This window comes from Apus apus, chromosome 20 (genome assembly GCF_020740795.1).
Source record: "Apus apus isolate bApuApu2 chromosome 20, bApuApu2.pri.cur, whole genome shotgun sequence".
NCBI classification, from domain to species: Eukaryota; Metazoa; Chordata; class Aves; order Apodiformes; family Apodidae; genus Apus; species Apus apus.
The window spans coordinates 7,242,128-7,268,656 of record NC_067301.1 but is presented as its reverse complement, the minus strand read 5'-3'; the positions used below and the strand labels follow the sequence as shown (position 1 = coordinate 7,268,656).

The window sequence follows — 26,529 nt, the reverse complement described above, 5'->3', positions numbered from 1 at the left end:
CCAGGGTGAGAGGAACAAGACTTTATTTGGAAAAAGGCAGGGCGAGATGAACACCAGAGACTCCTCAAGGAATCACCAGAGGCATCAACGTTCCAGATGCCAGATGCTTCAGTGACAGATTTCCTCCCAGAAATCTCACTTTCTTCCCCATTAATCCCCCCTGTAAAACAAACAAACAAACCAAACGCAGCCCCACAATGTGCCTGGCACCTACCAGTCCTCACACAGCTACAAACGAGGGTCCCACACGCTGCCTGGCCCCAGGGAAAAGGCTCTTCCTCCTCCCACAGGGAGCTCAGTCGGATTTCTCTTTCTCCTTCATGTGCAGGAAGACAATGCTGAACATGAAGAGTCCCACCATCATGGAGAAGGCACCGGCATAGTAGGGGTATGCCGAGGGGATGAACCGTTCATACTGGGTGTGCTGGAGGGGACGCACCGACACCTGGGAGGGGGGAGAGTGGCTCTGAGCTGAATCTCAAAGGATCCTCCTTTCCCTCCCTGGTGATGAATTCCCACCACGCTTACCTGGGTGGAGGAGTAGAGGTGGGTATAACCCAGCCTGTTATAATCCACTTTAAACTGGAACACCCCGTAGACGTCCGGCAGCTTGAAGCGCACGGTGTATTTGCCCCCTGGGGAAGAGGGGAAGGTGATGGTGAGAGGCTGAGCAGTGAGAAAGCAGGCCGTGGGGGAGAGGGGAATCACAGAATGATCTGAGTTGGAAGGGACCTCTAGAGATCATCTAGGCCAACCCTCTGCTAAATCAGGAATACCTGGCACACACTACCCAGGACTGCATCCAGGTGAGGCTTGAATATCTTCAGAGACTCCACAGCCTCCCTGGGCAGCCTGGCCCAGGGCTCTGTCACCCTCACAGGAAAGGGTTTTCTCTCAGGTTCAGATGCGACTTCCTGTGTTTCAGCTTGTGCCCACTGCCCTTTTCCTGTTACTGAGCACTACTGAAAAGGGTCTGGCTCCATCCTCCTTACACTCACCGTTTAGGTATTTATAGACATGAATAAGGTCTTCTCTTAGTCTTCTCCACTCCAGGCTAAAGAGGCAGAGATGTCTCAACCTTGCTTTGTAAGGGAGATCCAGTCATCTTTGTTGCCCTCTCCTGGACTCTCCAGCAGTTCCCTGTCTCTCTTGAACTGGGGAGCCTAGAACTGGTCCCAGTTCTCCAGCTGTGGCCTCACCAGGGAATAATAGAGAGGGAGGATGACTTCTCTCAACCTACTGGCCACACTCTTCCCAGTGCATCCCAGGATTCCATTGGCCTTCTTGGCCACAAAGGGCACATTGCTGGCTCATTGTTAACTTATTGTTGACTCAGACCCCAAGACCCTTCTCAGGGCTGCTTTCCAGCAGGTCAACCCCTACTGGTGCCTGGGGTTGTTCCAGCCCTGGTGCAGGATCCTACATTTGCCCTTGTTGAACCTCAAAAGGTTCCTCTCTGCCCAGCTCTCCAGGTCACCCTGGATGGCAGCACAGCCCTCTGGAATGTCAGCCACTCCTCCCGGTTTGGTGTCATCACTGCCCTTGCTGAGGGGACACTCTGTCCCCTCACCTGGGCCACAGATGAGAAGGCTGCACTCACCACTCCTCTGCAGGAAGGTGCGCACGAAGGGATCGATGCGGACAAACTCCAGCTGGATGTCGTCCCCGTCGAAGGGGACCCACTTGCCATCAGAAAGCTTCTCAATGACAATGCTGTACTCCTGGAAGGAACCCACAGTGTGGGACGGTCACCAGAGGTGCCTGGAAATCAACCTTGACCCGTTCCCAGTTGTAGTTTTCACAGAATCATAGAATCATTAAGGTTGGAAAAGACCTTCAAGGCCATTGAGTCCCACTGTAATCCAACTACCACAACCACTGAACCATATGGTGAAGCACCACATCTGAACACTTCTTGAGCACCTCCCTGGGCAGCCCATTCCAAGGCCTCACCACTCTTTCAGTAAAGAACTTTTTCCTAATATCCAACCTAAACCTCCCCTGGCACAACCTCAGGCCATTTCCTCTTGTCCTACACCAGCCCCCCTACAACCTCCCTTTAGTTTTTTCCACAGTAGCTCCCACATTCCCTTCTGTCCATGCCCTGGGCTCCCACCAGGCAGCCTTACCACGAGATCTGTGACTGTGTAGGCACTGGGAGGTGTGAGTTCCCCCACACGGTGGTGGGACACGGCTCCGACACGCAGCACCCCCTCCTCCTTGAACACCCAGCGGGACAAGGCCACGGCCAGCTCGTAGTTACCCGTCTGTGAGTACCTGTGGGTGAAGGAAGGCTGAGGAAGGCTGGCCAAAAAAACATCCACCATCTCCCAAAACTCAAACCATTCAGAGACGGGAAAGCAACAAATGGGTAGCTGGGGTTGAAGGAGGGAATAAGCTCCCAAAGCGCTTTGTTCCAGATGCATCGCCCTCCATTTAATTCCAGCTTTCTGCTCTTTCCCGTAACACCAATATTTTTTGCCTCTTCCTCAGGACTTTCTTGACTAAACAGCTCCCCAGATATTCCTCAGTCAGGGAGCCAACACACCTCTTGGAGCCAGGAGTAGCTTTCTGCACAGCAGAGTTGAAGAAGGCATCACTGAAGAAATCCAAGGAGCCGCTGAAAACAACGCGGGCGTTGTTCCGGGCTTGGAGCCCCGCGATCAGAAGGGTGTTCTTGCCAACAGCGTGTGGGTACTGCAAAGGAAAGGGGTTAGGAGAGTCTTTAGGCAACCTAGGGATGGTGAAAGGAGAGTTCATCTCTGGTTTGCTGCAGGGTGGAACAGTCTGGCTTGTGTCTACAGTGAAACAAGAAGCCAAGAAGCTGCAAATAACCAGTAACGGATTTTCAGCTTCTCCGGCTGGAATGAAACCAGGAGGCTTTAATCCAGCAAAGCACCCCTCACACTGGATGCTTTTCCAGCAGAAAGCAAAGAGGAAGATTCCCAGGGCAATGCTGGAAAGGAGATAGCCTGACACTTTCAAAACCCATCAGGAGATCAAACACTTGAGGACTTTTCCCAGGTTGCAGAAGTTTGAGTGGCTTTTATCCTAGAAACAGAGCCCAGAAGAGGGGAAGAAGGAACGGAGCGTACCTGAGTAATAGGCTTATCTGGGAAGAAGGAGTAAGAGGTGGAAGAGCCAGTCAGGATATCCAGCACCAGTGGGTTGTCAGGATCAGCCACCATCCTGGCAAGGAGAGGCAGGGTTAGCAGCAGAGACCCCCAGGACCCCCCATCCACAGGAAGGCACAGCTGCCAAGTGAACCGCATGAACCTCCAACACCCTTCAGATGTGGCCAGACAACTGCACACAGCAAGAAAGGAAACACTTCCTCAAAATACCAACTCAAGCTTCAGTAATTTATGCTAAGAACCATCCCCTCAGCCAACAGCTAAGCTGCTTTGGAGATTTTCTTCTTATCGTTAGCTGAAATCAAGAGATTGCTCATGGTAGGAGTCCCAGCCCGCTAACCCTACGCGCACCTCACAGCGACACGGGGATTGTTGGCATTACTTCCCCACCTCGGCTCCTTTCTTCCCACCCTGCAGGGGATGGTAGGACAATGTTGAGATGCAGGTCACTTACCCAACTCCTCGGAAAAGGATGGGGTTCAGCGCTGCTTTCCCCACGATGGTGGGGGCCTTGAGGAGGTTTTCAGTGTCTGCAACTATGAGTGTGTGCTGGAAACGAGAGAGATCGGTGTGAAGGTGCTGCAGGGGCTGGGATGGACATTTGGAGTTATAGAATGGTTGAGGTTGGAAGGGACCTTAAAGATCATCAGGTTCCAACCTCCCTGCTATGAGCGGGGACACCTCACACTACCAAGACCACACAACCTGCCCTTCAACACTGCCAGGGATGGGGCAGCGACAGCTTCCCTGGGCAACCTGGGCCAGTGCCTTACTACCTTAATGGTGAAGAATTTCCTCCTAATGTCCAAACTGTATCTCCCTTCTTCCAGTTTTAATCCATTCCCCTCATCCCATCCGTCCCTGCCCTTGTCCCAAGCCCCTCCCCAGCTTTCCTGGAGCCCCTTCAGGCACTGGAAGCTGCTCTAAGGTCTCCCTGGAGCCTTCTCTTCTCCAGCCTGAACACCCCAACTCTCCCAGCCTGGCTCCAGAGCAGAGCTGCTCCAGCCCTCCCATCATCTCTGTGGTCCTTCTCTGGACCCTCTCCAACAGGTTTGCTCAGTTCTAACAGCCAGCAACAGGTTCTCTGATAATTTTAAAGTTAACTTTGTTTTTAAAGACAATTAAAACCAAGCAGCTGTGGAATGAATATTAAAATTGAATTAAAAAGCAGAAAATCAGCATTTTAATTGAAATATGATTAAATTAATACGGATGCATAAGTAAACGTAAACCACCTTTTGATAGACAGCAATATCTACAGCATCTTAAGCTGAGAGAGTTGGGATTGCTCAGCCTGGAGACAAGAAGGCTCCAAGAAGACCTTAGAGCACCTTCCAGTGCCTGAAGGGGCTCCAGGAGAGGAGGACAAGGGGAACGGATTAAAACTGGAAGAGAGATTTAGGTGGGACATGAGGAAGAAATTCTTTAGTGTGAGGGTGGTGAGACTCTGGCCCAGGTTGCCCAGGGAAGCTGTGGCTGCCCCATCCCTGGCAGTGTTGAAGGGCAGGTTGGATGGGGCTTGGAGCAGCCTGGGCTGGTGGGAGGTGTCCCTGCCCATGCAGGGGGTTGGGACTAGGTGATCCTTAAGGTCCCTTCCAACCCAAACCCTTCCAAGATTCTATGATCTTACTTGCCCATATTTAGCAACTTCCATCCTTAAACTAGAACAACAGCCATTCAACAGTTTATTTTAAATAAAAATTCACAGAATATATTTAGTTTAGACCTTAATATGGGCTTTAAAGTAATAGATGATATTAGGGGTAAAAAAAGCCACTGACTGACCATTCCCCTTCCTACATCCAGAGTGTTGCGCTCAGTGTCTGATGCGCTTCACCCGCAGTGAGATTCCCCCACACCTCTCACTGTGGTTCCAAACCACTGCTAATGGTGGTGGGACTGCCTGGGACAGGGTGATCATCTTGAAACTACCCAGGGCAGTGGAAAGATTAAACCCAGGAAATTCAAAGATGGATCTGAGGGCAGAGACCCTGGATGCACACAGCTTTGGAACCATTTCCAACTTTCTTGGGAGGAAGGCTGAGAAAACAGTGGAAGCAAAAAGGGAAAACAAGGACAGGAGATTCATCCCTAAACCTTTACACCTCAATTCTCATCAACAAAGCCCAAATTGTGCCAGCAAAGCCACTTACCTGGCCAGGGTCAGATATATCATAGTTGTGATGGTCAATGACAGCTGTCCTCTCCTCATCAAACTCAATCCCGCACTCGCTGCCCAGCTCCCGCAGCGGGTCCCCTGGAAGGACAGGGCTGGTGTCACACAGTGTGTCTGGGGCACAAGGCCAGGCTCAGCTTTTAAAACAAAATGTCAATTCAGCTTAGGCTCACAAGTTCAGTCCTCTGGGAGTCAAACCCTGAGGAGCAACACAACCTGCCCCACGTCAATTCACAGAAACACAGAACGGTTTGGGTTGGGAGGGACCTTAAAGTCATCTAGTTCCAACCTCCCTGCATGGGCAGTTTCTCCCCTGACTCCTTTCAAATAGCCATCTCTAGCCAGCTGCATGTATTTTCTTATCCCCCATTTTAGAGTACTGCTGTAACAGCAGGTATTTATTTGTATTTGCAGTGGGTTTGCTTGAATACGAGACAGAAAACTTTGCTCATGATTCCTCACAAAAATAAACTTGAGAAGAACTGTATTATCTCCTGATGACTATGATGGTGTATGGCTGAAGTGCTTCCCATTCAAACCATCACATTCCCACTCAAACCATCACATCCCCTTTCAAAACACCAGATTCCTGCTCAAACCATCAACAAAGGCTGTTTACCACCCATTTCCTTACAGCACAAACCTGGAGGCTCACAACAGGAAACTGATTTTCCACCATTTTTGTTCCAGGATGAATTAACTACTTGCTCACAGGCAGTGCAGGTGCCTGTTCCAAGAAGCAGCTGAAAGGTGCTAATTTGTCCTGACAGGGTTTGCACTCACCAATGTCTGAGCTGGCAGCCACGAGGACGCTGCCACCACCATCAATGAAAGCAGTGATGGTCTCCACGTTGATGTTTCCACCAAAATCTGAAAATTCATTATTCCTTGGTCAGCAACACTACAGCAGAATTAAATCATGGCAAAAAGCCAAACCATTTTTATTGTGGCTGAAGGAGCCACCACTAAAAGTCTGGAGGAACCAGCAGTTTTGCTGCTGGGTTCAGAAATTCTGAATGGAATTCAGAAAACAGATGGAAAATCCCCTTCCAAAAATGACACCAAGTTCCAAGAGCACTTCAGTTTTCCCCTCCTGTATTTACCTTCAATGGATGGTGAGAAGATAATCAAGTTGTCATAGAGAAATTCTCCATATTTTATCAGGGACAGGCCAGCATCATCCGCTGTCCGGAAAGTGAGATCAAAGCCCCTGTCTGCAGCCACAAAAATTGACAACTTTCACGTTTCACAAAATCAGCCCATGCAGCAGCAAAGCAGCATCAAAACGTTGAGGTTTATTTGGCTTATGGGCTTTCTGGGAGCTCAACTAGGGTGTTCCCACATAAAACCAAGGGGAATCAAGCCCCTGAAGGGTCCCTTTGTTGCAAGGATGCCCTGCTGGCACCCATCAAGCAGGGACCAGGACTGAAACACAGGCACAACTGGGGAAACAACCCCAACATCCTCCCTCAGCCCGACCAGGGGACCCCAAACATCCTCCTCTCCCCTGGGGAACCCCAGTCTCCTCCTTCAGCCTGACCAGAGAAGTTCAACCACCCCCCCTCACTCCCAAGGGACCCCAAGTCTCCTCCCTCAGCCTGACCAGGCGTCCTGGTTTAAGCCAGGCCAGAATCAATTTTCTGTTTGGGTAATTTTACTTTTAAGTCTCTTCTGAATCACTGCGCTTGCATAAACCAGGATAACGGAGTACCACAATCTCCTCCATCAGCCCGTCCAGGGAACTCTAATCTCCTCCTTCAGCCTGACCAGCAGACCCCAAACATCCCCACTCTCCTCCCTCAGCCTAACCAGGAGACCCCAGCCGCCTTCCTGCAGCTCTAGGGAACCCCAATCTCCTCCCTCAGCCTGACCAGAGAACCCCAAAGCCCCCCTCTCCTCCCTCAGCCCCACCAGGAGACCCCAGCCGCTCCCCAGCCGCTCTAGGGAACCCCAATCTCCTCTCTCAGCCTGACCAGGAGACCCCAAACATCCCCACTCTCCTCCCTCAGCCCGACCAGGAGACCCCAGCCGCTCCCCAGCGACCCCCAATCTCCTCCCTCAGCCCGGCGCAGGGGCCGCAGCCGCCTCCCCGAGCCCTACCCGCCAGACTGCGGAAGAAGAGCGAGTGCGTGTCCCGCAGGTTGCCGTTCTCCAGCAGCACCAGGGTGCGGGGCCCCCCCGCGGCCCCGGCCACCAGCCCCACCAACCCCACCAGCCCCCACAGCCCCCACAGCCCCCACAGCCGCTGCGCGGCCGCCGCCATCTTGCTGCCCGGCGCCAAGCTCCCCTGGACACGAGTAGGTGGCGCCAGCCAATCCGCGCCTGGCGCCTCGCTCACGCCATCCAATCAGCGACAGACAGCTCCTCTCCGCCAGCCAATCGGCGGGCGCCGCCGTGCCGGGGGCAGATGGCGGCGCGGCCGGGGCTGCCGAGCCGGGCGGGGGGCCCCGTTCCCAGGGAAGGAGCCGAGCGCGGGGTCAGGCTGGTTTATTGCGGGGAGCAGGGGGTACAAAGGAACGCGGCGGCAGCGAGCTCGCCCTCTGGCCCGCCCGCTCCTTCACCTCCGTGTGCAGCGAGAGCGTTTTGGTGCCGAAACCGCAGAGGTCGCGTCTCGCCTGGCGCTGCCCGACACCTCAGCCGTGCCGGGGGCAGAGCGGGGGGCTGGGGCAGCCCTCGTGGCGTCTGGGGGCGGCCGGGGGCAGCGTGAGGCTCTGCAGGCGGAAGGGCCGGGGCCGGGGGGCCGCGCTCCGAGCACCTGCCCCCGGCCCCGGGGCAGCTGGAGGGGGCAGGGAAACCCCTGCTGAGGCCGAGCGGGCTGGGCCGAGCTGCGCTCCCGCAGGAAAAACGAGGAAAATGAAGGGGAACGCTAGGAAGGGGTAGGAAAAGGGGCGGGTTTTACCTCGGCTGGGGGTCAGGTCCGGGGGGAGGATCCGGCTGGTCCGTGTGGATCTGAAGTAGGAGCTGGCGATGGTCTCGCTGTCGCTGCGGTTCAGCAGTAGCTTGTAGCGATCCTCCTCGGGCTGGGAGGGAGAAGCAGCAGCATCGGGCTGTGCACTGGCGCTCAGGTCACAGCTTAGAAACACGGCAAATTCCGTAAAATGTGAGGCAGGAGGGAGGAGAAATGCACCGTACCCTCTGGTCTCTGCTCTTGGGGCTCTTTCCAGCAGGTTTGAGCTGTGGTGGGGATGGAACTGCTGGGAGAAGAGACAGTGTTAAAGGGTCATGGTCTCCAGGACAATTGATGCTCCCCCAGCTCACAGAAATTCCTGAAGGATCCTTACAGAGATTCCCAAAGGATCCATCCCACACTTCCCATTAGACGCTGTTATTATTCAACTTTTCTAGACAAACTTTGTGTCCAGGGAAGATTTCACTGCGTGGAGCCCCAGCCTGGCCTGCCGAGCTCCTCTCACCTGCAGGCAGGCGGGTTTTTTGAATGATGGGCTCTGGAATTTTCCAGCAGCCAGTTTCCTCATCCCAGACAGATTCCCTCTTAATCTTCTCCATGTTACTGTAGTTGCAGTCCCTCCGGACAAGGGACTGCACCTGATCCAGCAGCTGCTGGAAGAGCATCAGGTCTCGCTCCAGGCGGCGGATGGTGCCCAGGTAATCGATCTTTTCCAGCTCAAACTCCGACTGCAGATCCTTGATCTCGGTCTCAGCAGCCCGAAGCTGGGACACAAACCCAAAGTCAGTCCTTGGGATTGTAAAGGAGAGAATACAGGCATTTGTCTGGCAGAGGGACTGAAAGACACACACCAAAAGGCTTCAGTATTTGGGAATATTTCTATCTGATAGTTAAGAATTAGGATGAGATTTGTGTAGAGATTATTCCAAGTCTCTCAGTGGGTCTTAAGTTGATCTTAAGAGTGTGTTCTGCACCCTGTGTTAATGAACTCTTGGCAGTTCCTAACTTTGATGGAAAAGGAACCTAAATACAGAATAAAGCAAGTTCTTAACATGCTTAAGACGCTCCATACGCACACAGGCAGTTTTTTTAAGCTCCTTTGATTCTGCCTTATCAGGGCTAAACTGATTTTTAAGTGCACCTAAAATTTAAGAGCATTGGTTTTATTTTACTTTCCCCCCTCCTCCTTGAAAACTTTTCAGGGTGTAATTTCTTCCAGGAGCCCCGGTGTGGTATCTGGAGTGATGAGAACTGGAGGCAGCTCTGCAGTAGGTGGCAGAGCTCAGCAGAGGGAGTCGCATCCTCTCCCAGCGCCAGAAGTGCTCGACAGTGGCTGGATGTCCCCAAGTGGCCAAGAGGCCACAGCATCCTGGCTTGTGTCAGCACTGGTGTGGGCAGCAGGAGCAGGGCAGGGATCATCCCCCTGTGCTGGGCACTGGGGAGGGGACACCTCAAATCCTGGGGGCAGGTCTGGGCCCCTCAGGACAAGAAGGACATGGAGGGGCTGGAGCGTGTCCAGGGAAGGGCAAGGGAGCTGGGGAAGGGGCTGGAGCACAAGTCTGAGCAGGAGCAGCTGAGGGAGCTGGGGGTGTCCAGCCTGGAGACCAGGAGGTGAGGGGAGACCTGCTGGCTCTGCAGCTGCCTGAGAGGAGGTTGGAGCCAGGGGGGTTAGGCTCTGCTCCCCAGGAACAAGTGATGGGACAAGAGGGAACAGCCTCAAGATGCGCCAGGGGAGGTTGAGGTTGGATCTTGGGAACAATTTATTCAAGGAGAGGGTTGTCAGGCCCTGGTGGAGTCCCCATCCCTGGATGTGTTTCTAAGCTGTGTAGATGTGGTGCTGAGGGACATGGGTCCATGGTGGCCTCGGCAGGGCTGGGTTAACGGTTGGACTTGACCAAAATGATTCCATGCTCCTCCAGCCACCATGCTGCACAATAAGGAGACTGGTCGTGAAAATGGGTGGGGTTTGGGGATTCCTCCACTTCATTCACCACCCTGAGGGCTGCTGTGTCTAACAGTCCATTAAACCACACACAACTTCATAAGGACCAGCGCAGGCAGGGGCGCGGAATCTCGCGCAGCGGAGACACGCTCTGAACACGCTGCCCCAAAACACCCCCTTAACCTGACCAAACGGGCTCCCCACATCTTCAGCAGGGAGCTGCTCACCTTCTTCTGCATCTTCTCCAGCAGCTTGCTCTTGGCTCGGACCTCCTCCTGGATGGAGTCATAGACATTCAGCAGAACCCAGTCGCTGCTGGCCTCGTCCTCCTGCTGCAGCGCGGCCACCAGCTGCTCCCGCCGCTCCTCCGCTAATTTCTTCCGGCGTTGATGCTTTTCCTTCAGGTCCTTGTTTTCTGCCTGTTCTCCCCCAACCACCTGTTGCTCCAGCATCTGCAGCCTGGAAAAGAACTCTTGGCAAAGAACTGTCTGTGTGAGCGTGGAGGATGCGTGGCCTTACCTAGATGATGGCTGGGAACACACAGTGCGGAAAAATAGTGATTTTTGGATGAGATTTGCTGCCCTAAGTAACCATGGCAGGAGTTTCTGTCACAGACACTCCTGTGGGCCCGAGGCAAAGCTCATGTTATTTATTCTAAGTACCTTTATCAACAAGTATGTCTGGAAATCCCTATCTGTGCTCACAGAATTATTTTTTAAAACCCTGTTTTGTGGAATTTATATTTAAATTCTTATTTCTCGTTTTGAAAGACTCTCAAGGCAAAATGTGCTAAAATTCCACAAATGAAATGGTGGATATGGGAGTGGTACAGCTGGAAGGCACAGCACAGCTTCCTTTTGGGGCAGAATTAGCCATTCATGACTTGGGTCGTGACATGGGTGAACCCAGCACTGCTGCTTGAGCCCTGGCCAGACCCCCAGTCTCACATCCATGCTCCAACATGGGAATAAAGTCTGAGCCAAAGTCATCCTCTGTGTGTGCACAGGGATCTGCAGCAGAGCAGACAGCTCAGGTTGGCCAGTGCTGGCTCAGATGGGAGGAAATCCCACTGCTGACCAAACCTCTGCTGATAATAGCCTCTTAATTATCTTAAAACCTATCCAAAAGAGCTCGTTCTCCAGCACAGCTGACCTGACATGCTGCTGTTCTGCACTTGCCAAGTAGCCCTCGGTTTTGTTTGCTTAATGTGTGCTTGAATCCTTGCTCTCTGGAGTGAACATCAGAGCTCTCCCAGTGCCCTGGTGTGTAAAGCCTTGAACGGGCAGCTTAGAAAAGCCCCACGCCTGCAGAATCAAAACCTCCTGCCTCATCTGCAGAGAGCTTTGATGTTCACTATAGATCTGGAAGAGCATTTTTTGCTTGTTTGTCACAAAACGGAAGGCTACAATAGGTTGCTTTGGAGACCTCTCCACTGATAGGCAGAATTGCCCCCAAATTACAGATTCTAGATTTCTTGAGAACTCCTTTTTCAGCTGGGGGAGGCTCAACTGAGCAAGCATGTGGCACTAGAGCTCACTGTAAAGCTGAAAGACTGATTAAAAAACACAAGACTCTTCAGAATCAAACTCCACCATCCACAATGTATCTTATGTTGAGCATTTCTGATTTTAATATAAGTCCATTCCATGGAGTAAAAAAAGATAAATCAGCAGAATTTGCTTAAAGTGTTTATTTCTGAAGCAGCCCAGGTAGCCCTCCCTTCTCAGCCCTGTGCTCCAAGCCCTGGGTCTAAAATGCTGCCCCTAAAACATGATTATTGGGAAATCTGGATGTCAGTTCTGGCTGATGTCTTGCAGACATTGTCAGACATGTGAGTGAGAGGCAAAAGGGACCCCAGTGACAAGGGAGAGTCATAAAGGACAACCCCTCCTCCACCCACACACAAGGGGAGCAGCAGGAAGACCTCTACCTCACTTGTACTGATAGGAGAGGGCTCTAAATGCCCTTCAAGAACCTTTCTTAAGAGGAAAATGAGGCCACCTCTATAACCTGTTTGGGCACTTCAGCTCTGTCAGCCCCTGCCAGACTCAACTTTATAAACTCCTCATAAATTACACCTGCAAAAGGCCAGAGAAGGAAGAGGCTTCCCTGCACACGAGGCAGTTAGCAGTGTAGTCACTGACCTGGCAAGCACCTGCTGCTGGTCTGCAAGCACTGAAATCCCCTCAGCAGCCACAGCCACCTCTGCTCCAGCACTGTCCCTGCTCACACCACCAGCCCCTTGGGCAGCCCAAGGTGCTGCTGGGCCCTGAGAACAAGAGAAAACCAAAGGCTGCAGCTCCAAAAGGACACCATGAGAGCACTGGGATAGATGAAGCCAAACACTACCCACTTGTGGGAGTAGCCTGAAGGATACCTGGGCTAACATTGGTTCTTCAGCTGCTGCAGCAACAGAGTTTTCATGCAAAGGTGTCTTGTCAGTAGTTTCAGTCCTCATGGCAGCTGAAGAGTAGAAGAGGAAATACAATGTCAGTAACAAGCTCTGCGAAAGTGGAGAGTAAATCTGTGAAAAGGTCATACAAAGTCTTCACCAAAAGCTGAGAACTACATGTCTGGAAGGAAAAGGTCAGTTACTGATGCTGGGCAGTCAAACCATCAAAGACCCAGAGGGTGTATCAGGGAAGAAATGCAGATTTCTCAGGGCTGGGAGAGCCTGAGTCCTCGTGTTCACACACGAATCACCTATTTCAGAGGCTGGGGGGACATTTGTCACTGAGGGGGAAGAACCTCTCACCTTAGAAAGTGATAGCATCAAAAATGAAGAATATAGATTAAAGAATTAATATTGGGCAATAAGTGCTGTACAATTACATGGCCAAACATGCTCTGAGGCATTGAGGGAGTCAAAATGAAAAGCAGCAACGAAGAGGAGAGCTGGCAACAATTTATAGGCATGTGAGAGGAAGGAACATCCACCCTCCAGCAAAGCGATGGTGCTGATAGCCCACCGGGAGCCTGAGGGCTGCATCTCATTTGCATGTGATTGAGGAGAGTGCTGCAGCCTCCTGGGGCCTGGGGCAAAGCCTGTCGGATCCAGACAGAGCAGTGCCTGCCGAGACCAGTCAGCTCTGCAGCTCAGCCCTGCAGCTCAGCCCCCTGCTCCAGGGAAACGCCAAGTCAGGAGAAACTCACAGCGACGTGGGCAACAAAAAAAATAATCACATTTCATCGCTTGGAGGCTGAGAGGGTGGGGCTGGTCCTGACAAGGAGAAGATAATTCAGGGAAATAAGGGGACAAAACTGGGACAGAGAGACTCTGTGAGTGGCCCAGGAGAGCCAGAGTTAATAAGGGACATAAAGTGTTGATAATGGAGGGCTGAGAGCAGGGACTGCTGTTGCTGCCCGGCAGCACTGGCTGCTGCCACTTTTCAGAGGTTGCAGTGCTGTCACAAATCTGGCTTTGCCAAAACAGCCTGTGTCTGCTCATGCCTCAAGCACCAGGGAACCATCAGCCTGCTCTGTGTACCCTCCACCTGCCTCATCCACACCTGCTTCCTTCCCCAGGTTCTCCTCCAGAGCAGACAGCTTGAGATGGTAGTGGTTCCTCAGGCTGCTGATGTCCTCCTCGAGGCGGGCACGGGACGCCTGCTCTGCTTCATAGTTGGCTTTCAGCTGGGCCAGCTGCTCCTCATACTCCTGAAAGGGACAGCAAACACCCTGGGAGGACAGCCCTGCTCCTTGCTGTATCCAGGGTCACAGCCAGGTGTGTTCTAGGTCACAGCTTGTGTCCAGGCCAATAAAACTTCACCCCCTGTATTCATTGATGTTTTCTGTGATTTAAGTGGGCACAGCACTGATGGAGGGTCACTGGTTACCCCCAGAAACCACAATCTTGGGCAGACATGGTGCCCTGGAGGGAACTTTGTAAAGGGCAGAGTTTTAACTCTCCTTTGTAAAGGAGAGTTTTATTTCCTTCTGGCCCTCAACTCCTTGTTCTTCCTCACAGCTTCCATATCCCCTCTTTAACTTCATCCTTGTACTGCTCCTAACATTCCTGACTGTGTCTTCCCTCCCACCTACTTCTCCCTCCTCTGACAGGAGGAATCTAAGTTTCACATGTAGTTACTTGAAAAATTCTTCCTGGGAATCCATTCCAATTCATCTTTAGAGTAGTGGGAACAACGCTGAGAGAACGTGGCACTGTAAATAAGGCTCCATCAACACATTCATTGTGTCCACAGGAGAAGTCCAAGCACCAAAAATAGGATGTGTACTCAAATAGGCTGAACCACACAGCCATACTCTGTATTTGTAATTATTATTATAAAAACATACATACAAGCTTTAGTCAAAGACACGATGGGACACCCCACCCGGACTTACTTTTCTGATCAGCTGCTTCTCTGCTTCAACATCTACCTGGGGTTTGTGGAGAGGAGCTGGCTTTGCTGCCAGGTGAGCAGTCTCAGCAGGTAGCAGCCCTGCAAAGCCAAGCAGAAATAAAAATCACAATTCACTGGGTGGGATTGTCTGCAGAATACCTGGAAACAGAACAAAGAACCTGGCTGCCAGCAAAGAACATCACAATCCACACACTCCTTCACACTGTGCTCCTGTGCTGCCAAAACCCCCACAGCCCTGATTCCAAAGGTTTGGGGAGAGAGGGAGTCAGACCCAGGCAGAGGGGAGAGGTTTTAAGCCTCAGGTATATGAAAGCAAATCTAAACCTAACCTCTTTCACAGAACAACAGGGGACTTGTTTCCAGAGCTATGTTAACAGATTTGGAAGGTAAAAGATGGAAGGAGCTGAAACGTGTAAGGAAATTGCCTTATTTCTTCACAGCTGTTTCTGAAAGGTGGTAGAAAGGGGGGGGAAATATCTTGCAGCCATATTCCTCTGCTGAAATTGTCCTTTTTCTTAGGAGATCTTTCTCAAAAGGGCCAAGCTGCCATCAGCAGGGCAAAACTTGTCTTGAAGTGTTAAAAATTCACAGGGTGAGAGAACAGGGGCTGAAGGCTAACTTTAAAAACATATATATATATTTAATAGAGAATTTAACATTCTGGAAGTGTTGAAGGGCAGGTTGGATGGGGCTTGGAGCAACCTGGTCTAGTGGGAGGTGTCCCTGCCCATGCAGGGGGGTTGGATCTAGATGGTCTTTAAGGTCTCTTCCAACCCAAATCATTCCATGATTCTATGATGATTATTTCTTTCACAGCTTATTTTTGCTCTGCCAGCTCAAACCCCACTTCTGTGACTGACCAAATTCTAGCCAGAATGACCCAGAAGGGCTGAGGATTTTAATCACATCAGCATTTTCTAACAGAATTTGTCATTATTGAAAATACTGGATAACTGGGCTGGTCTTTAGCAGTAGAATAATGTAAATTTGGCAATAGTGAAAGAAAAGTCTACTATCAGAATGGAGAACTCTTCCTCCAACAGGTAAGGGACAGGCTGAGGTGAAATCCAGTGAGCACTTTTTGTGTAAAAGCCTCTTCTTCTCTGTGAAATATGAAACATCTCCGCAGCCACTCAGGGCTCTCCTACCTGACAAGTTGTTTGCTCCCATCTGTCCAGCTAGAATGGCTTTCAGCTTCTTAATCTCCTCCTGATACTGCCTCAGCAGAGCATCCTTGGGGTCCTCATTGACACAGGGTTTGTTCTTGATGTTTTTTGCTCGGTGAGCGTAGCGCAAAGTGCTGAGGCTCTCGTTGTAGCTGGTGTCAGCTGGAGACAAGCACGCTACCATCAGCGTCTTGGTGTTGCCTCCCAGGGAGTCCTGCAGCAGCCTGGTCAGCTTGGAGTCTCTGTAGGGGATGTGCCTACACCTGCCATCCACCAGGGCCGAGATGACGTTGCCCAGGGCAGAGAGGGAGAGGTTGATTTTGGTGGCCTCTTTGAGCCGCTCGCTCGTGGCTCCGGTTTTTGACTGTCTCTCGCTTCCTGCCAGATCCACTAAGTTGAGCTTTGCAGCCCTGAGGTGGTTCTGCCCCTGCTTATCTGCAAGAAAATAATGCCAGGTTAGGCTCTTCTTAAGAGGAAGCATCTTAACAATCCAGAAACAGGACTCTCTTGGGATTATGTTCCAGTTCTTTGCCTGCATTTTGGCCCTGACTCCCTCAAGGAAATAAATACCTACTTCATCTTAGAACTACACATTTTTCTCCTGAACAAGATCCTGCACAGTAAGAATTCATACCTGGTCTTACCCTCTTAGTGAGCTCTGAACACACACACACACACACACACACACACCCCTTCCACATACTTCCAGTCTTTAGAAGGTCACACAAAGCTCCCTGCAAGTAACAAGGTCACACCATGAGTTTATACAACTTTTTTCCTGCTCAGATGGTTTCACCAAGTTAAACAGTGTCTGACAACTGGAGAGAAAGAAGCATGAAATGAGGAGTCAGTGGGCAGCACCTGGAGAGCACAGGCAAAAGAGCAGGCTCCCTGAATGCCTACGTGACATGGAGACAGGCAGGAAGGTCACCTCTGCTGACTGCTGTGGAAAGGCTGGAGTGGACACTATGTTGGAAAACATGAACTACAGCTTTTCTGAAGAGCCCACCCTAATCAATGGATGTATTCAAGTTTCTTGCTGTGCCTCAGAAGAAAAAGAACACCCTATCAGATACCACCAAGGGCAGCTCAAATGCTCAGGAAGCCCAGCAGATCTCTCCTCTCCCCCAGACAGCTGTAAAACAGCGCTGTGACTCAGCACACCAGCACACTCAGTGGCATCTGTTCCTCCTCAACTCCTGACATTCTCAGAGAGAAAGTAAAATGAAGGAACACAGGCAGGAACTGGGAAAACTGCAAGAAGGCAGGACAGCACCCAGCCCAAACCAGCGTGGTGAGGAGAGGGATCTCAGCGAGTGAGGAGTCAGACCCAGAGAGGTGCTGCCATTCCCATCAATGCTTTAAAGCAAGAGATGTGAGCTGGAGGTGACAAGTAGCTCTTCAGCTTTCTGGACACACACCTCATGCATATAATGTCCACTTCCCAATCATCCTTCACAATTACAACCCTAGTTCAAGGGCAGAGCTCCCCCAGCACTCCAAGCAAAAAGAACATCGAGGTTTTAGCTGCGTCACAGAGTCACAGAGTGGTGGGGGTTGGAAGGGACCTCTGGAGATCATCCAGTCCAACCCCTGCCAGAGCAGGATCCCCTAGAGCAGATCCCACAGGAACATCCAGCTGGGTTTGGAATGTCTCCAGGGATGGAGACTCCCCATCCTCCCTGGGCAGCCTGTCCCAGGGCTCTGTCACTCTCACAGTAAAGAAGTTCTTCCTTGTGTTTAACCTGACCCTCCTGTGCTCCAGTTTGTGCCCATTGCCCCTTGTCCTGTCCCTGGACACCCCTGAGAAGAGTCTGGCCCCATCCTCCTGACATCCCCTGTAGATATTGATCAGCACTGATCAGATCCCCCCTCAGGCTCCTCCTCTCCAGCTGAGCAGCCCCAGCTCTCCCAGCCTTTCCTCCCAGGCAGATGCTCCAGTCCCCTCAGCATCTCAGTGCCCTGTGCTGGACTCTCTGCAGCAGCTCCTTGTCCTTCATGAACTGGGGAGCCCAGAACTGGACCCAGTTCTCCAGATGGGGCCTCACCAGGGCAGAGCAGAGGGGCAGGAGAACCTCCCTTGACCTGCTGGCCAGGGTCTTCTTCATGCCCCCAAGGACACCATTCGCCTTCGTGGCCACCAGGGCACACTGCTGGCTCATGGTCACCCAGTAGTCCACCAGGACCCCAAAGTCCTTCTCCCCAGAGCTGCTCTCCAGCAGGTCACCCCCATCCTGTATTGAAACTCTTTCCCAAACAGATTTCTACAAAACATGGCCTTGCATTTAGTCAGAGTTAAGATTCATGGCTGTGGCCAATACCTGCTCATCAGCACTGAGTAATATGATGCTCACAGGTAAAGACCAAACAAATCTAAAATCTCTTGCCTCAGGACATTTCCCCAGTTACAGCAATAGATTGTTAACTGTGGAACTGAAGGTTTGCTGCCCAGCAAACTTGCTGTTTCACTCCAGAACTTTCTGGCATGTCAAGACATGGGAGAATTGGGAAAAAAACCAACCCCCAGAGATGGAGCTTAACTACAGAAGCTTCTCACTATCCTTTCTGAGGGCTGGGCTGAGGGGATAGTCACAAAAACTAGGTTTTCTAACCCTTTCCCTTCTTCCTCCAGTTTATGTAAACACTGACAAGCAATTAAGAAGTTGTTTTGGCTCCACTAGTCCTTTTACCCACAGGGGCTGTTTGTTTCCATCTGGGAGCTTAGCATGTTTCCATGGTGTGCCAGTGTCCTCAGACTCCTGCTAAAATCTCTGCAGCAGCACAAAAATGTCCATCTCCTCCTTGTCCAGCCTGTTGGCCAGTGTTGGTGGCATAATCTACACCATCCTTCTCATTAACAAATCAATCCCTAAGCACAACGTAAATAAAATAACAAAATAAAACATCTGCTGCTCTAAATACAGTAAAAATACTGATGGTAACACGGGCCTTTCAAACCCAGTGTTTGTCATCATTCCTGACTCTGTTACTTTAAAAAGTAATTTTAGTCCACTTAATTGCAAAGAGCTCCTTTAAAATATCAGCTCCCTATAAATTATAATTTACTACAAGCTCAACTGACAAATCAGTTTAAACCTCCCCAGGCACCTCTTCATAAAGCCTAAAGATGACAACATAAATACCAACTTCATTAACTATTTCAACTAATGATTACCCCAGTAGAACCACCCAGCTGCAGGGACTGTGCCAGAGCCCTCAACTTTCTCCTCAAATATCCCAGCTGTCTTCCATTTAACTGCCAAAACTACAAGTTTCCCACCTCTCATCCTGTTCTGTGTAACAATTTTTCAAAGCTTTAAATCAGATAAATTGTTTCAAGTTAGATTAAGAGCCCTGTACCCATATGGACACAAAAGAGGAGAGTAAATACTTCTTTTTCCTTCTTGTGATTAAAGTTGGGATTTTATGGACCCACATAATAAAAGGATTAGGAGCCACCAGCTGTGCTAATTGAGAAATTCCCCAAATCCCACACACACCATTTTGGATAGAGGAAAATGAGGCACTTTCACCAACATCTGGAACCATAATTTAGGAGGACATTGTGTAACCTTCCCCCTGACTGAAGCAGCTGAAGAAAACAGAGCCAAACTGTTCCCAGCCTCAGCCAGGAGAGATCAAGGACTAGACAGAACATAGGAGGCTAATTCCTTTCTTAGTCATAAGAAAAAACCCTTTCCAGGTCCATGTTCAGTCTCAGTGAGGCAGCTTTATCAGCTAAAGAAGAACCAGTGGAGATGAGATACTTCAGAAAGGAAAATTAGTCATTAAGACATTATTAAGGGGTTCTGTTATTCCATCTTTAAAAGATGTGCCCTGTGGTTACGGTCAGTGAAGGATTGTTGGGTGAAATGATTGGACTTGGAGTCTGAAGGAGCTCAGACAAGACAGGTAACGATGTAAGTCTGTCCAGGCTGTATAAAAAATGAACTCCAAGCCATTGTGTGGGCTGTGAGATTCAGCCCTCTTTGCTGGACATAATGGTTTGAGAAGATAAAGAAATGGAAGGAGAGCTAAATACAAGCCCAATTTGAGGGTAAGACTTTTCTCTCCCACAGGGGAATCGAGGAAACAAAAGACTTTGAATACTCAGCCACTTGACACTGTGAAGAAGGTCCATCTCAGGGCACAATTCTGATTTCTACTGGACCCAAAATCCTGTAGGATCTACGTTTTGCTGTGGGGTGACTGGTCAGACCACACAGCCCCTGTGCTCTGCCAGGACACCCAGCCACCTACCTACAGTGCTGATTTCCATATTGACAGTAAAGATGGAGTGGGAGCGGGAAGAGTCCTTATTCATCAGGGTGTAACCCACGGCTCGGTTCCTCCAGCCCATCTCCATGATCTGCTCACACTGTGCCACGCTGTGCACGGTGTGCAGGGACAGCCCCTTCACATACACCCCCTTCTCCGGGTGTTCCTTCAGCTGCAGACAGGGACAAGGCAAGACAGGTTAGAACAGGATGCACCCAGGCAGTGGGAAGTCATGCTGGAAACCCTTTGGAAGCTTGAGGGTTCTGGGAGCTTGGTATGTAAAAGAAATCAACTGCAGTAGGGTAGAAACAGAGGTGGGTGCCACCAAGAAGCTTTAGTATTTCTGAGGGGGGAATAAAATGACACAAAAAGAGGCTCTGCAGACAAAATGTCCAAGGTGTGCTGACTGATTCAGCCATCTCCCAGGCCACAGGAAACCCGCGCTGAGCCGCCTTCTACCTCCCCTGTTGTTAAGCTGCATATTTTAAAAACAAGAACTGAAATGTGTTTCACCTATTATGGCAAAGGCTCTAAGATCTCTTCAGTCATAGGGAGCTTTTTTAGAACTAAAGTACAGACCCAGGAGTCACAGATATTGTTAGGGGTGCTTTGCTGAAACCCTCCGCTCTGAGAGGGCGTCTTGATCTCCCTGACAAACCTCCCCACAAAAGTCCCACCCACCACACACGGGCGGACTACGTTAATTCTCCTCCAGATTAGTTCATTTTTAAGATGCTCTAGAGTCCTACTCAGGCACCTGGGTAGAGACAGAGTGTTAAACACCTAACAGCATCTTTGCAGCAGTCATCTGTCATGCAGAAGAAAAATCTCATCCATACATGGCTGCAAAAATCAAAATCCTGAACCATCCCTCAAAACTACGTAACAAATACAAACCCACGGAAAGGTCCCTGCACTCCCACACCAAGCCCCTCCACACTGCAAATTTTAAATGAGCTGAATTCATTTTCAAGAGCAACATTACGTGCCACAGCTGCTGAGCTTGTAACCAAAACCCCTGCATCATGTCAGATATGGTTGTTGTGACCGGGTGTGAGTGACAGCCACGGCGTTTGGACCTTCCAAAGAAGACCCTCAGATAGTTCAGCAATGCACGTGCCACAAGAAGCAATATAAAATGGAGTGTTTGCTGTTCAAAAACCTGCACAGAACAGAGCAGAACTGGCTGAACACCCAGCTAGGCAGGATTTTAGCCTTGTTCTAAAGCTGTGACTGCTCAGGAGGAATGCAGTGACAGGAGGCCACTCACACACTGACTGTTGCCTGTGCTACAGGAGAACCCTGCACTGGCCTAGCTGTATCTGAGGGTGCTGCAGAGTCCCTGAGGAACAGCCTATCAAGGATATGGCTGTTGTTTAACCCCACGACAGACTGACACGGGTGCTTTCTGTGCAGAGCTCCATCAGACCTGCTCTTCACAGGGTTCCATTCCACAGGGGGTGTTTGTGGGCTTCAGAGACTCCCAAGTCACTGACACCGGAAAGGCAAAGAAGCAAATGGAAATGGGATTTTGGAGGAGAACTGAGGGGCACGGAAGGAAGCAGGAGGGCTTTCAGTCACGGCAGGACATGCCTCCTGAATAACTCGGTGGAGGCAGCAACAGGCAGCGGCTGCCATCGGTGTGGGGTGTTACCCTGGAAACTGCTCTGCCCAGCTCCTGCCCTCCCGCGGTCGTCATGGAAACCGGTGTCACCGCCGCGGGGGAACAAAGGCTGGGGACCTGCAGCAAGACCTTCCCGAACAGGAATCCCATCTCCCACCCTCCCTCTGCACACACACTGACTGGCAAAGCACGCTTGGAACGGGAAAGGCTTCTGCCTCCCAGCCAGCCAGGAGCCTGGTAATGAAAACCTGCCCCGTTTGGGTCTGTCCCCATCCCGGCAGGGCCGTGCAGCAGGTGGTGCTGGTGCCTCAGCTTTCCTCACCAGGGCAATCCTGCAGGGAAGTAAATTAGGACAGGCAATTTGCAGCTCCCTCCAGGAATAAGTGCAAAAAAGATCTGCAAAGCCAAGAGGTGAATTCCATCAAAATCAGAGCCCTGATGAGGGTTTCAGGGAAGTTCACCCTCCTGCATTTCTGGAAACCACCCACCTTCCCTGTGTGTTCCCAGAGGGAGGAATATCTGCTGTGTCCCCTCAAAAAAGGATCAGCTTTTTTTCTTTCAGACAGATGAGATCATCCACAGCTACCCTGGATCAGATTAAATATTTTCAAGGTACAGAATCCTTCTGCTTTAGAGACAGCTGTGAGGTGAAGACGATTAGGAAGAAATTGCCCCACGAGCTCTTTATTCCAATCTTGCCCAGTAATGACTTGCACACAGCTTCTGCTGAGCTACTGGCTGGGACACATGGGACTGGATCCTGTTCCTTCTGCCACTGAACTTGCACTCAAGTCCCTCAAAATCTCCTCTTGGCTTCCATGTTCATCACTGTATCTGCATAACCTGGTGTTCAGCTTCTGACAGAGCATGTTACTGCACTTCCGTGAGGCATTTGTGATAACACTTATCTGAGCAAATTAAAGCACCTCCTAATTAAGACACATCGACTCCACCTCACCTCCAACTTCTGCTTGGTATCAGCTCCTAGAAGGTCTCGTATGTCTTCATTGTAAATCTCCAGGTAGGAAGCTCTCAACAAGAACTTGGCATTTTCAGCACACTGCAGAAAACAGGAACAATTTTGGGGTAAGGTTCTCAAAATGAAGGCAAGTAGGCAGCCCACACAGATCCCCAGTGCCAGCTGGGTGCCTGCCTCCCTTCAGCACTCGTCACACCTCTCCTGGCATTGAATCCCCAGGTGTAAGCACTCAACAGACTCACTACAGGAATTCTCAGCCCTTCAACACCTCAAGTGTGAGTCAAGGGAGGTGATTCTGCCACTCCACTCTGCTCTCTTCAGACTCCACCTGGAGAATGGTGTCCAGTTCTGGAGTCCTCAATACAACAGGGACATGGAGCTCCTGGAAAGAGCCCAAAGGAGGCCACAGAGATGATCCAAGGGCTGGAGCAGCTCTGCTCTGGAGACAGGCTGGGAGAGCTGGGGTGTTCAGCCTGGAGGAGAGAAGGCTCCAGGGAGACCTTAGAGCAGCTTCCAGTGCCTGAAGGGGCTCCAGGAAAGCTGGGGAGGGGCTTGGGACAAGGGCAGGGAGGGATGTGATGAGGGGCAGTGGCCTTAAACTAGAGCAGGGGAGATGTAGATTGGATCAGGAAGAAATTCTTTACAATGAGGGTGGTGAAGCACTGGCCCAGGTTGCCCAGAGAAGTGGTGGAGGCCCTGTCTCTGAAGACATTCAAGGTCAGGCTTGGCCAGGCTCTGAGCAACCTGATCAAGTGAAAAAGGTCCCTGTGCACTCCAGGGGGGGCTGGACTAGAGGACCTTTAAAGGTCCCTCCCAACCCCACACATTCTATGAGAGGAGGCTGCAGCTCATCTGACTCCATACAGGCCTCAGCTCTGGGGTGAGAGGCAGTGGACCCAAAAGCCTGTCCCCACTCTTGCTCCTGACTGTGATCAGCACTCACCCCTTGGGGTGTGACACAAAAATAATCTTTCCTGCTCTCACACCATCTTACAACAGGATGTCTTACACACCTACCTGTACACTCTCAAAAATGTGCTCAAATGCCCTGGGTATTATGCCTTTCTGTGTGGGAGGCTCCATGATTCCCTGCATGGTGAATGACTTCCCACTGCCAGTCTGGCCATAGGCAAATATGGTGCCATTGTAGCCTTCAGTGACACCCTGGAAATGGGGGAAAACCAAAGAAAACAGTAATTTTCTTCATCCTTTGCATAACTGGAAACACATTGTTCAGATTCTATCCCACCTCGTGAAAGCTATTTTAAAGAAAAACCTGGATGTAAACCTCAAACAACTGCTTGATCCTCACATGCCATCAGAAGATAATCATGAAAAAAATGCATTCTGGTGGCACGTAAATCTGGTTTCCCTCACAACGGGAAACTTGAAGAACTGCAGGTGCTGAAAAGCAGAAAGGCAGCTGACAACACATAGAAGACCCGAATATTTTTTGCCATTGGGCAGAAAAATCCTATGAAAACCAGAGAGCCAACTAGACTGCTGGTTGGTTGTAAGGGGGCCAAAAGGGAAAGCCTACAGCTCAGAATTAACTTTCTCCTGGAAAGCTGGCTGAAAAAAGGCCTCACTTTTGTTTTATTTTTTAGTTCTTATTTCAGAGAAGCATGGTAGGAGCTGAAGACAGTGGGATTTCTTAAGACTTATATATAAAGAAAAAGAAATCATCTGTTAAACTCATACTCTACTCTTTCAGGGCCTGGTTGTTCTCCTGATCAGAAACATCCATCTTAAAAATATCACTAGAAATTTTATGCCTGTTTCTTCTTTTAACAATACTGGGGGGTTCAGGGGTTTTTTGCTTAACTGGTTCCTTTCTCACCGTTTTTGACCCTGAAATGTTAACAAGGAAACACGTCCCCACATGTTGTCACACTAAAAGAGGCTGAGGGTCCTTGTTTTCTCCAAGGTTTCTCACTTGACAGTAAAATCATGAGTAGACTCATCCCCCTGCTCCTCACATCACTTTTCATTGCAGCTTCTGCAGCTCCCATCGCCAGGGCCTGCTCAGAAGGTTCATCTTTCATATAAACATCTGCCTAAAGCAATTAAGTGTAATTGTATCCTCAGCGCCCTGCTGGCTGCTGATGAAGTTATTTTTTCTTCCTAATTTCCCAGCCCACTGCCAGGACATTGTTTTGCCCTCTCCTGCACCTCAGGGTTGCAGCTCAGCCTCATAAAATCGTAGACAGGGCTGTTTCTATCTATTTTAACATGAGAAAATATTTATTTACTGTGAGGGTGACAGAGCCCTGGGACAGGCTGCCCAGGGAGGCTGTGGAGTCTCCATCCCTGGAGACATTCCAACCCCACCTGCATGTTCCTGTGGGATCTGCTCTAGGGGATCCTGCTCTGGCAGGGGTTGGGCTGGGTGATCTCCAGAGGTCCCTTCCAACCCCACCACTCTGGGACCCTGCGGTATCCACAGATCAGCTCCACTCAGGGCTCACCTCCCCACACACACACAGCTCCTCACCCCGCGCCGCGGGGGCTGCGCTCACCTCCACCAGCGGGTAGGCGGCCTCGTTGTAGATCTGCTCGGTGCTGTGCTCCTGGCAGTACGCCCCGTCGAAGGTGAACTGCTTGGGGGGCTCGCCGGCGGCCGCGGGGTTCTGCAGGGAGCAGCGGCCCCGCGCGCCCTCCACGCAGACCACGGCCCGGCAGCCCGCAGCCCGCTCGCGCCGGCTGAGCGGCCGGCAGCGCACGACCACCCGCACCGCCTCCCCCGCCATGGCTGCGGGATGGGCAGGGGGCCGGGGGGACCCCCGGGGCCTGCAGCCCTCCCGGGGGAGCTGGCGGGGGGGGAAGGACCCCCCGGAACCTTGGTGTGAGGAAAGAGTCAGAGGGGCTGCAAAGGGGCTGGGGGAGAAGGGGAGACTCCGGAGGAGAAAACCTTGGGAGGGATGAAGGGAAAAGGGGAGACTTGGAACCAGTCCGAGGGGGGGACGAGGGCGGGGAACGCGAGGGGAGGCTGCGGGCGGGAAAGCCGGAGGTGACGGGGGAGCCGCGGCAGGCCCAGGCGGGACCGGGCAGGGACACCTGAGGGAAAACCTGCAGGTGCCGGGCGGGCCCGAGGGAGCAGCGGCAGCCGGTGCGGGGCTGCGGGAGCCGGGGCTGCGGGAGCCGGGGCTGCGGGAGCCGGGGCTGCGGGAGCGGGGGCTGCGGGAGCCGGGGCTGCGGGAGCGGGGGCTGCGGGAGCGGGGCTGCGGGAGCCGGGGCTGCGGGAGCGGGGGCTGCGGGAGCCGGGGCTGCGGGAGCGGGGCTGCGGGAGCCGGGGCTGCGGGAGCGGGGGCTGCGGGAGCCGGGGCTGCGGGAGCGGGGCTGCGGGAGCCGGGGCTGCGGGAGGCGCCCCAGGACCCGCTGCGTGCGCGCGCAGCGCCCTCACGCGGTTGCCATAGCGACGAGGCCGCGTGGCGCGAGGCCCCGCCCCACGTAACGGCGGGCGCGCGCGGGCCGGGGAGTGTGTGCACGAGAGCGCGCGTTTGCGGGGGGGGGGGCGGGTTCACGGGGTTCAGGCCGGGGCTCCTGAGCGCGGGGGCAGCAGTGCACGAGCGCGTGAGCGCGCGCGGGGGCAGCAGTGCACGAGCGTGCAGAAGCGCCGGGGCGCGCGGCTGGGGCAGCGCGCGTGCGCGGGAGGGCGCAGGCACAAGGGCGCGCGCGGGTGTGAGGGCGCGTGCAGGGCCGCGCACGAGACGGCAGTGCACGAGTGCGAGCTGTTCCCGGGGACGCGCGTGCACGGGGCTGCCTCTGTGCTTCCGCGCCCCTGCCCACGCGCGCTCACACCCCCCCCCCCCGCACTCCCACGCACTCGCAATGGGACTCTGTGCGGGTGCCCGGTGCGCGTGCCCGGTGCGGGTACGTGGTGCGGGTGCCCGGTGCGGGTACGTGGTGCGCGTGCCCGGTGCAGCCGTGCGCGCGTGTGCGAGGCGGCGGGGCTGCG

General features: G+C 52.2%; 2 protein-coding genes and 1 long non-coding RNA gene across 5 annotated transcripts; 1 reads left to right on the top strand and 2 right to left on the bottom strand.

Annotated features, from left to right (window-relative positions):
• Positions 1-6: 6 nt before the first annotated feature.
• DDOST (dolichyl-diphosphooligosaccharide--protein glycosyltransferase non-catalytic subunit) lies at positions 7-7,573 on the bottom strand. Its single transcript, XM_051637393.1, has 11 exons — positions 7,411-7,573; positions 6,414-6,524; positions 6,094-6,180; positions 5,288-5,391; positions 3,589-3,683; positions 3,096-3,189; positions 2,549-2,697; positions 2,130-2,277; positions 1,601-1,721; positions 529-635; positions 7-445 (listed from the first exon to the last, which is right to left on the bottom strand). The coding sequence occupies exons 1-11, from the start codon at positions 7,571-7,573 to the stop codon at positions 296-298; spliced, it is 1,329 nt and encodes a 442-aa protein (XP_051493353.1). The 3' UTR covers positions 7-295.
• A 362-nt stretch (positions 7,574-7,935) lies between these two features.
• On the bottom strand, positions 7,936-25,321 carry KIF17 (kinesin family member 17). 3 transcript variants are annotated; one of them, XM_051637370.1, is made up of 14 exons: positions 25,091-25,321; positions 23,589-23,735; positions 22,551-22,652; positions 19,951-20,140; positions 15,673-16,125; positions 14,505-14,602; positions 13,670-13,817; positions 12,514-12,623; positions 12,305-12,429; positions 10,388-10,619; positions 8,724-8,982; positions 8,443-8,504; positions 8,210-8,330; positions 7,936-8,086 (listed from the first exon to the last, which is right to left on the bottom strand). In XM_051637370.1, the coding sequence occupies exons 1-14, from the start codon at positions 25,319-25,321 to the stop codon at positions 7,944-7,946; spliced, it is 2,421 nt and encodes an 806-aa protein (XP_051493330.1). In that variant the 3' UTR covers positions 7,936-7,943. The 3 variants fall into 3 exon arrangements, with proteins under 3 accessions (XP_051493330.1, XP_051493331.1, XP_051493333.1); XM_051637371.1 differs by having other exon boundaries at positions 8,443-8,501; XM_051637373.1 differs by having other exon boundaries at positions 12,538-12,623.
• On the top strand, positions 8,846-10,853 carry LOC127392919 (uncharacterized). Its single transcript, XR_007891359.1, has 2 exons — positions 8,846-8,916; positions 10,409-10,853. It is a non-coding gene; the product is annotated as an uncharacterized LOC127392919 (long non-coding RNA).
• Positions 25,322-26,529: the final 1,208 nt, after the last annotated feature.

What these genes read in the sequence shown, in the direction of transcription:
- DDOST (XM_051637393.1), bottom strand. Translation starts at nt 7,573, where the DNA reads ATGGCGGCGGCCGCGCAGCGGCTGTGGGGGCTGTGGGGGCTGTGGGGG. An exon ending in CTTCTCACCATCCATTGAAG is followed by an intron (nt 6,181 to 6,413) that starts GTAAATACAGGA and finishes ATGAATTTTCAG; the next exon opens with ATTTTGGTGGAAACATCAAC. An exon ending in GGCTGCCAGCTCAGACATTG is followed by an intron (nt 5,392 to 6,093) that starts GTGAGTGCAAAC and finishes CTGTCCTTCCAG; the next exon opens with GGGACCCGCTGCGGGAGCTG.
- KIF17 (XM_051637370.1), bottom strand. Translation starts at nt 25,321, where the DNA reads ATGGCGGGGGAGGCGGTGCGGGTGGTCGTGCGCTGCCGGCCGCTCAGC. An exon ending in GGGAGCAAACAACTTGTCAG is followed by an intron (nt 14,603 to 15,672) that starts GTAGGAGAGCCC and finishes TTGGCTTTGCAG; the next exon opens with GGCTGCTACCTGCTGAGACT. An exon ending in GAACCTGGGGAAGGAAGCAG is followed by an intron (nt 12,624 to 13,669) that starts GTGTGGATGAGG and finishes TCTACTCTTCAG; the next exon opens with CTGCCATGAGGACTGAAACT.